The following is a 10,110-nucleotide window of genomic DNA, read 5'->3' as shown; positions in this document are numbered from 1 at the left end:
GCATTCTGCAGATGCTCTGGCCAATGCTCATCTACCCACTGCACTAATCCACAATTTGCAACACCCTACAATAAAAAAATCAGTTCAAAAATTACAGACATTACTTACAGATTCAGTTAAATAGCTGATTCAGTTAATGTACCAGAATCACATTCATTTAATGATGAATAATTATGAAAACTACAGCTAAGAACACTACCTATGAACCCTAGAACTAAATTCAGTAACTATAAACCCTAGAACATGAGCAGTAACTATGAACCCTAGAACATGAACAGTAACTATGAACCCTAGAACAGGAACTGTTACTACAAACCCTAGAACAAGAATTGGAATGCTGCAAACACAACTTAAAACTTACTTCAGTGGCACAAGCAATGAACCTCCTACCGGTGCTTATCCCCTCAAATGCAACATACTTCCTCCCTGGATTCCCATGCTCACAAATCACATTCAAGTCGTCAGCAAGACCCTCGAACGATGGCTCATCAATTGTAGCTGGGATCTGAGAAATCCAACAAAAACGTGTCCAAATCGAGCAAATGTTCAACCCTAGAACACAAATGAGGAATACAATGTTCTGACTTTGAGAGGGGAGTCGTCGGAGGAGATGTACTACGCGGCGGAGCCGTCAGTGCTCTCACTGTCGGTCCAGGACACCATGGCGGACGGCGGCCGGCGGCGACCGGAGAGGAGAGGAGCAAATGGGAGGGGAGCGAGCGAGCGTGGGAGCAGAGAGAGCGAGCGTGAGAGCAGAGAAATCGAGACAGATGTGGTCGGGCGCGGGCGGTCTGTCTCTGGCGACCCGACCGCGTCTGTCTTAAGCAAACGGCGCCGTCCGCGCGTCCGTTAGGACACGCCAGCGATTTTGGGCCCCACCTGTCGGAAACGCCCTCAACCGAGCCAAATGACATGTTCAGTGCAATCTGCAAAACTGTTACTGAATCTGCGGTGGCTTTTGCAAATGATTAGCGACCATGTTGTTTTCTGCAAGATAAGCCCCAAATGTGGTGGTTTCTAGCAATTCACTCTTCAGAAACACATCTTCCTATTGTGCACTCCAGTAGAATATTTTTTTTAATGAAGTAGCTCTTTGTATGGAGACCAAGAGTGAAATTCACATCGAACTTCTCTGTTTGTTTAGTTCTCAGGAAAAGGAAGAAATGATCGAATTACAACTCGTTAGTTTAATATTTTTCTTCATGAGCACCAGGTCAATTTCTTGCATTCTCACTTACCTCCATCTCCAGTATATAGCAACAGGGAAGTATGAATAGAAGAAGGTGCAAGCTCAGGAATTATTAGAGAACAGTATATGGGATGTACAACTGGAGTTTATCATCCCCTGATCATCCTACAAGCAGAGTGATGCAGAGTAAAAGAAGTGAGTATTTTTCTCATTTTCTCCAAACATAATATTCCAAGATACATGTACTTGGAGTGGATCAACCGTGTTTGTCGCATACAATATGAGCAATAGGTCAACTCAAACAGCATATAAATGCCTAGCACCAGTGCTAGATCGTAAGAACGCCTTTGCAGATTTGACAACAGAACAAGTACAATTGTTTCTTCACATGATTTTTTTAGACAATGAAAAGATCATCCTCCCAGCCTCTGCTTCATGCAATGCACGCAACCATATTTTTGCACCATAACAATATGACTAGTAACTACTACCTCCATTCCTAAATACATTTATGGAGGTAGTAGCAAGTAGTCCACATTCCACTCTGCTTCATGCAATGCACATTAATCAAGTAACATTTTCGCACCACTGCCTATTAGCCTTTGCTCTGTTGGGCAAGTACTTCATCCCTTCTTCACATTCATATGTGCCCTTCTCATGCTCCATGCCTTGAGCTGTGACACCATGACCGTGGTCGTGCCATTGTTAAAAGCATACATACGAGCGCCTCTGTCGTCGACCAGCGCAACCGGGTAGACCCTAGCCATGATGCAGACCCTGCCGCCACCACCAAAGCTCTCCACTGCAGAACGATCGATCTGCACGGGAGACCCATGGCTGTTAGAGCATCTCTGTCCAATTATCACACTAGTGATATGAGTGCATGGGGAGAAAGAAGTCCCAAGGCCTAACCAATGTTCTCAAAGATATCTTCCTTTCCTTTTCAATGTCAAATTCGAAGAAGCCTCCATAGGCCGGCGTGTACAGCCCTGATCTCAGGGACGACCTGTATACAAGGAAAAAAGGTAACTCTCTTGCTTATATTTTTTTTAATTTCGAAACTGAACTCTCTTGCTTATATTGATGCAATGTAGAACAGAGAGTGAAAATTTTCTGATATAGTATCAATTTCTGTGAGTATTGTAGAGAACATACAAGAAAGACAAAAAAGTAAATCCATAGGAATTAAATTAACCTTCTTAGGTCAGAGCACATAAGAATCACGTGCTTGTGCTTTGATTTGTAGACTCTGAAATGCACGGCAGTGTGCTCCTCCATGTCATCGGAGGCTAGAACCACAAGCCCAAATGGCCCCAGGCCACCAGGAGCTGATGCATCTGCTTCCCTGCAATGCTTCTCCGTGTCCAAGAGCCAGGAAGGATCAAAAGCATCAGCTTCATCCATGGTTCCTGGCTCAAACTCTATCTCCACATCCGCCTACTCCAAGAAAATCATGTCTGGTTAATCACCATAAGACCAAACTGATTTTTATCTGACATGCCACTTTTAAAGTAAAAATATCAAGCAGTAGGAATCTGTGTGAAAAAAAAGAAGGAACTAGCCTGCAAAGTATCAGTCCCCTCAATTTCAAACATGTCACCCTTTTTCAGCTCTATTCCTTGATGACTAATTTCGTTTCTTCGAAGGGACTCGATCTCTTCAACGGGCCATTGCAGCAACTGATTGCCATCGCTATCTAACCATATTGTCCTGGGGATCGCCTAACAAATGAGGATACACATGTCACAGTGGTATATATCTGCTAAACCACTCAAAATCATTAGTTCCTGAAACTTGACAGTGACAGTGAACCAGGGGCAGTTTTCCTTACTTACCTGGATCCCAGCCCAGCCTTTTGCGGCATCATCCGACGAACTATCCGACTCGTTAGCCCAGCCCCATATGATCCTCCTCCCCTTTTTGGCGTCGAAGAATGACTTTGACGCGAAGTAATTGCCGTAGTCGATCCTCAGCCACAGACGCCTATCGTCCACGAAATTATCCGGCACAAACTTATCGGCTTCCAGATCATATACCCCAACCATGTACTTGTCACAGGAATCTAGGCTCATCTTGAGGACATGCTTGGCGCCATTCGGGATCGCCGCGGAGAGGTCCAGTCCGCTGGTGTTGCCAGGCAGCGCCGCGAAGAAGTCGGGGCACTCCCACATGGTGGATGAGTTGGAGGAGTAGAGCGGGTGATCAACCCTGCTCCAACTCACAAAGTCCTCACTCTTGTACAAGAGTGCCGCACTGTAGCCGTCCAGCTCGGCCCCAACTGCTATCCTCCACTGCCCGTCCGGCCCGGTCCACCCGGTCGTCGGGTCCCTGAACTGTCTTGGGTTCAGGCCCGGCCCGTCCGGACGGATCACCGGGTTGCTGCTGGGCTTGGTCCATTCCCTGAGATACGGGTCGGAGCTGTTACTGGGGAAGGCGATGCATTGGGCTTGGTTCTTCACGTCGTCTGCGCCGGTGTAGAGGATGGCTGGCCGGCCATCGGCGAGGACAGTGACTGAGCCGGACCAGCAGCCCTTGGCATCGTAGGGCTCGGTCCGGTCCAATGCCGTCTCGAGCCGGAGCCAGTTGACGAGGTCGGTGGAGACAGAGTGAGCCCAGGTCTTGTTGCCTGGGACAACGCTGCCGGGGTTGTACTGGTAGAAGAGATGGTACAAGCCCTTGTAGTACAGAGGTCCTGATGATTGCAGCCATCCATTACATTTATCTACTACTCTAGTTGTGGTTGATTTTATTCAAGTAATCAACCCAAATGCATACATAGTTACATACCATTTGGATCTGTATGGTCGTCGTGGCGAGGATTTCCATGTCGTGCGAAACAATGATGAAGAAATGTTAGATATAGAATCCAGGACCTAAATGCTTATACAAATATGTTTCTGACATTGCAGAGGCCAAAGGGGAAAACTGAAGGCAGGTGAAGAAGCTAAATTATCTGACAAGTAAGCTTCTCCAGACCATAAAGACAAGCGAGGCATCATCAGGTACCACTAGCGCATTGGCGATAACATTAATTTACAATGCAATCAAGTGAAGGTTCAGACTAGCAGTCAAAATGTCCGGCGACACATTTCAGGCAGCAAATCAAAGGGAAACCGCAGCAGAAATGGGGAAGATAGGACCTGCACTTACATATGGGAGAAACACAAAAGAAGGTGTAGAGATGAGCGCATATGTACCGTTGATCCAGTTCTTGGGGGGCTGGAAATGGAAGGCGGTCCTGTACTTGCTGCTCACGATGGACGAGACCGTCGCGGACTCCGGGTAGAGGACGACCCTATGGCTACCGGCGGCCGCTGCTTCTCCGCGCAAGAGAGAAGATTCATCAAAGGGGAAACCCAGGAGGAGGAGGAGGAGGAGGAGGAGAAAGGGCCAGCCACAGCCATGGCGATGGTGGAACATGGGGAACGGGAGACATGAAAGTGCTGATTGCAAATCAGGCGGCGACAACGAAGAAGGGCTGGTCAATGCTGAACCTCGGAGACATAGTTTATTTCCCACTTGATGCTCATTTCCCGTTCAGCACCTTGCGCTATGGAAATATGCTTCGCAGACAATGCCATGGCAAAGGATCGCTCGTCTACACCGGCCGGCAGGGGTGCCTGGTCTTTGATCGTCTTGGCCATTGTAGGTTTCCTCCTCCCGCTTCCTCCTCTCCTTCAGCCCCCATCGGGCATCCATTAGGTTCCTCATTTCACTGTTGACTGTTCCATGTCTCTCCCCTCTCTCTCTCTTCGCAATCGGCCTGATGTGGGAGGGGAACTTTTGGTCTATGTGTGTATATACAGTTATACACCCTATATGAAACCCGCTCTCAAGGCTTAGTCCAATCCTGCCTCCGCTCCTGGTTATATATAAAAGGGAAACATTATTTCTTTTGAAAAGGAGGATAACCGCATACATCCGTATATTATTCAAAGCAGGTGAACAAACTCGACCTGGAAAAGAAAACCCCTTTGATATCTTGGTCAGGAAAACATATGCATGACCACTCCTTTCGATATCTTGGTGATGGATGGATATATGCATTTTCTACGGCACCTCCACCTTAGAAAGTGTAACTACTAACCAGTCAACCTATAAGAGATTCATGGCTAAAGAGGAGCGTACCACCTTAAGAACTAACTACAACACATAATCCAGGCAGCTTTTGGATTTTACATCTTAACTTGGAAATTATGAATATTTTTTTAAAAGCAAGTAATGTTTGAAAATCCAGCAATTATTTCACCAACTCTAGCAAACTTTGAAAAATATTTTTTTCTTAAAACCTTGCCTTTTTTGACAGGAACCATTTTCAAAATCCTAAATATTTTATGAAAAAATGCAGATATTTTGGAACTTAGAGAACAAAACTTGTTAATGGGAACATTTTGGAAATTATGAACAATTTTTCAAAAGCACGAACATTTTAAATAATTCCCAAACATTTTTTGACTTTTGAGAAAAAATTGAAAAGAGGAATATTTTTAACATTCTGAACAGTTTACAGAAAAAATAGCATTTTTCTGAAATTCTCGTATATTTTTGGAATTTACAAAAAAATATGAAAACACTAGTATTTTCTAAATAAATCAAACATTTTGGGAAACCGCAAACAATTTTTGAAAAACCTGAACTTTTTTGAAAGTTCCAAACATTATTAGAGTTTTGAGAAAAAAATTGTAAACAACAGGAATTCTAACATTCAGAACAATTTCTAGAAAGCAAAAAACATTTTTTTGAAAATCCTGTACATTTTTTGAATTTATAAAAAAAATTGAAAATGAATTTTTAAAATGCTGAATAAGTTTTTAAAAGCATGAGCCAATTTTGAATTTCCCCAAAAAATTGAAAGCACAAACATTTTTGTGGAGGTGAAAATCTTTCATCGACACCATGATGAAGATATCATGATTCAACGAGCTGCACTTCTATGGGATTATCTCCGGCCCAAGTACGTTCATCAATCAAGGCTTTCCATCTTCTTGGATGGGTGACTCAAAGCGCTTTCAAAAACCATTATTGATAATGTTTGTGCGGGTGAAAGAGGGACAACATTGTTGCTTCGGTCCAATTGCAGCATATTTACCAAAGTCTTTGAAGAATTTCTTCTGACAGAGATTAATACCGTGAAGAAAGTGTTTCCAAGAGATTTCATGTATCTTAGTTATAGGAGTTACTTTGTATTTTTTTTATCTTAAATCTAAATCAGTGTACCTGTAATTGTTGAGTATGCATAAAATTACAGGTGTTTTTTAAAAAGATAAAGATTATGTTTTTTCTATAGATTTTATTTGGTTACGAGCTTCACGGTGTTAGTAATGGCTAACGACAATCAAGTTTTGCCAACATTAAAGTGGCAACGACTAACAAGCCCATGGACCTCTATGGTCGGTGGCATAGGTGCCAGTCATCCTCGTGCAATTCTTTCTGTTATGGTGGCCTTTTTCGAGTGCAAAACTACAATTTGATGAAGATGTCAATTGCAATCACATGTTTGTACATGCACAGCTTGCATGCCGGACCACAAAACAAGAAAGATGAGAACAATGTACCACATGTGCCACACCTTTGGCATTCTCTCGGCAATGAACATCCGTTTTTGTGATGCATGTGGACAGAATCAACACCGAAAGAACAATTTCCAAAGCATATTGAGATTCCAAAAACAACCATGGAGAATAAAGGAGCCGTAAAAGAGAATCGAATGCAATGCCTTTCAAATCGTAGTTGCAATGGTATATGTCAAGATCATGTCGCTTGGACAGAATAAAGACGTCTGGACGAGCATGACCGAAATGGCATTTCGGCCGAAGCCGTGTATGTGGGGAATGATCTATGATGTGATGGATGATTGAACTTATCACAATTTCTTCCTTCAATTGTAAGAGCTCCGCATAAGCATAAATGCTGCCACACAATGGATGCAGTGATGTTCCCATGTCAGGGGCTCATTTATCCTCTCTCGTTTCTCTCTCATCTACCCATCCCACCATTGAGAGCCGTCTTGGTTCCTCCGAAACCCCTCCCCTCTTCCTCCAGCGACCTCATCGCCCAGAGTGGTGGAGGGAGAGGAGTTTGGGTCTCTATTGTGTATAGTAGCTTAGGTAGGAGACTTTCACCTGGATCTGCCCCGCAAGGCGACTCGCGCTATGTCGTTGATGGGTTGTCTGTTGCTGCTCACGCATAAGAAATGGTGGTCAACCGTGCGGTCTTCGTACTACCATCCATGGTGGAGGCGACGATAGGGCTACCGATCCAACTTCTGCTCCCTAAATGGGGTGGGGTGACTGGGGTCTCGTATGATCCAAGCTTTCGACGAGATAAATCCACCATGGGTTGCCCACGCGCTACCGTTATCATTGTCACCGCTCTCACCTGGAGACCGTGTGACCTTGGAATCCACAGCTCGATAGAACACGGATGAGAAGTTTTCATCGCCGGCCCAAGAGAGCCACCACATTAAAGGAAGAGGAGAGATAACCATCACTTCACCACGTCAGCGACATCACAACTCTGAAGTCCATGAAGGGTGGCGAAAAACACCGGCGACAGTCACCAGCACCACCCCCCAACACCCCACAACAAGATAAGGATCAAACTTGCCATGGCGAAGACAGGGGCGAGGGACAAAATCTCTCCCCGTACGGCGTCCCTCCGTTGCGAAGACCACGCCTATAGAACACATCGGCCACCGAATCGACAGATCAGGGAGCAAACAACGTCAGAAGCTCGTCGATGACGCCACATGTGACCTTGTTTTTTTTTCGAGAAAACTTTCAATCTATTCATCTTCAATCATGGTAGTACAACGAACACTAGAAATAATAAAAATTACATCCAGATCCGTAGACGACCTAGCGACAACTACAAGCACTGAAGCGAGCCGAAGGTGCGCCACTGTCATCGCCCCTCCCTCGCCGGAGCCGGGCAAACCTTATTGTAGTAGACAGTCAGGAAGTCATCGTGCTAAGGCCCCATAGAACCAACGCGCCAAAACAACAACCGCCGCGGATGAAGAGTGTAGATCAAAAGGATCCAACCTGAAGACACACAAACGAAGACGAACAACGAACAGATCCCGAGCAAATCCACCAAAGACATATCCGCCGAAGACACACCTCCACACGCCCACCGATGATGCTAGACGCATCACCGGAACGGGAGCTAGGCGGGGAGACCTTTATTCCATCTTCAGGGAGCCGCCGCCGTCTCGCCTTCCTGAGCAGGACACAAACCCTAACAGAACTCGAAAAAATATCTAAAAACGGAGTCCTCCCACCGGCAAAGGCCGAGATCCACTCCGCCTTCATGGCCCTCAGGCCACCGGAGACGGGATGGATCGGCGCCGGCGCCGGAGGGAGGCAAAAAAACTCTAGATTTTTTGAGGCGGCGGTTGGCTGGTTTCTCAGCTTTGCGAGTTGGGACGGATTTAGGCCAGCGAATCCACCCACATGTGACCTTGTTGTTGAGACGGGGAACAAGCTCCTACACCATTATTGACGCTGCCACCACCACCACCTTGTTAGTGCCGCCGAGTAGCCTAACCCTAGTATCTAGACATCTTCCACACGGATCGAAGCTCCCTCCACTCCCCCACCGCTGCAACTATGACCGAAGAGGGAGGGACCGCTGATCCGGCCTTTGGCGGATCCTTCCATTTTGCTTCTTGTGGTTACTGTTCATGAGAGGGGGCGTAGAAAAATATGTCAACCTCTACAACGCCAAATTAGTTTCATTACATTCATTGTAATATATATTTTCGTACACTACATTTGATATTGTAGATATTACCATATTTTTCTATAGACTTTGTCAAAGCAGAGAAGTTAAACTTAGAATGAATATAGTATTTCAAATATTTTGCAATGGAGGGGTAGGTAAAATGATTTGGTGAGAAAGAGACTAAGATGCCTTGGATGTCTTGGAGTATATATGTTTTTTCGTTGTTACGTCATAGTTCAAATTTAGTATTTATGTAGTCCATGATCATAGCAGATTCCAACAATCCAGCCATGATCTCAAGGATTCAAAAAAATAAAGTATGTACCTAAAAACGGAAATTCTATATTTCTGTCCAGATAGTTTTTATTTTTACCTCCCAGAAAAAGAAGAGAGAAATAGGCATCTCAGTTCAATCAGGCCCTAGATTGAGAAGGAAGCTTCTAGAGCCCTCGCCACGCGCATCTCGGCCGTCCAAACCCACGCTCGACGGTCCCGATGAGCCGCCCGTTGGCGCTCCGCCGCAGAACCCGAGCGGACTGGGCCGGCAGGAAGGAATCGTCCCGGGCCAGTTGCACATGCAGTCCGCGTGCGATCCAAGCCAGAACAGAATATCGCCCACTCGCGCGGCGGCATATCCCTTCCCCACCACGGCCTCTCTCCGCCGCTCGTCCCCACCACAGCCTCCCCTGCACCCGGTCCATACACTCTCCCCAGAGACCTCACGCGCGCCGCACCACCCGGTCCTGGTGGACCGCGCGCAGTCCAAAAGCGCGAGTATCCCAACCCAACCCTAGTCCCGACCCAACCACCCCGGGTAACCATGGCCCCAACCCTAGTCACCCCCACAAAGATCCAATAAAAATCCGCACGGACGCCGCGTCCACCCACCCCTTATGACACCCCGGGCCCACATTTCCGGTCCCCACACCAACGGACCCCTGCAGGCCGCCCTCCGCGACAGGCATCCGCGGGCCCCACATGTCATACAGCCTCGCGTCGGAATGGGTCACGTGCTGCTCGCGTCCACCGGGAACCCAACCCTAGACCTAACCACGGTTCCCGGAACCGCACCGCCCAACCTCCCCGGTTAGCCCCGGCGCCCCCCGATGCCGCCACGCGTCCCGATCGGACGGCTGGGGCTACCCCCGCCCCGGGCCTCGCCGCCTATTTAATCGCACCCGGTCTCCGCTTGCCAG

At 46.7% G+C, this 10,110-nt stretch overlaps 1 protein-coding gene across 1 annotated transcript; it reads right to left on the bottom strand.

Annotated features, from left to right (window-relative positions):
* Nucleotides 1-1,498: 1,498 nt before the first annotated feature.
* On the bottom strand, nucleotides 1,499-5,012 carry LOC123131892 (beta-fructofuranosidase, insoluble isoenzyme 4). The gene is made up of 7 exons (XM_044551600.1): nucleotides 4,387-5,012; nucleotides 3,977-3,985; nucleotides 3,025-3,881; nucleotides 2,752-2,910; nucleotides 2,385-2,626; nucleotides 2,102-2,195; nucleotides 1,499-2,007 (listed from the first exon to the last, which is right to left on the bottom strand). The coding sequence occupies exons 1-7, from the start codon at nucleotides 4,607-4,609 to the stop codon at nucleotides 1,813-1,815; spliced, it is 1,779 nt and encodes a 592-aa protein (XP_044407535.1). The 5' UTR covers nucleotides 4,610-5,012; the 3' UTR covers nucleotides 1,499-1,812.
* Between the last annotated feature and the right edge of the window lie 5,098 nt (nucleotides 5,013-10,110).

Source organism: Triticum aestivum, chromosome 6A (assembly GCF_018294505.1).
Source record: "Triticum aestivum cultivar Chinese Spring chromosome 6A, IWGSC CS RefSeq v2.1, whole genome shotgun sequence".
Classification (NCBI taxonomy): Eukaryota; Viridiplantae; Streptophyta; class Magnoliopsida; order Poales; family Poaceae; genus Triticum; species Triticum aestivum.
This window is presented reverse-complemented; position numbering and strand designations above follow the sequence as displayed.

Excerpts from the sequence above, each read along its gene's own strand:
- LOC123131892 (XM_044551600.1), bottom strand. The coding sequence starts at position 4,609 with ATGTTCCACCATCGCCATGGCTGTGGCTGGCCCTTTCTCCTCCTCCTC. Across the intron at positions 2,911-3,024 it reads AAGGCTGGGCTGGGATCCAG|GCGATCCCCAGGACAATATG; the intron begins GTAAGTAAGGAA and ends CTCATTTGTTAG. Across the intron at positions 2,627-2,751 it reads AGGGGACTGATACTTTGCAG|GCGGATGTGGAGATAGAGTT; the intron begins GCTAGTTCCTTC and ends TTCTTGGAGTAG.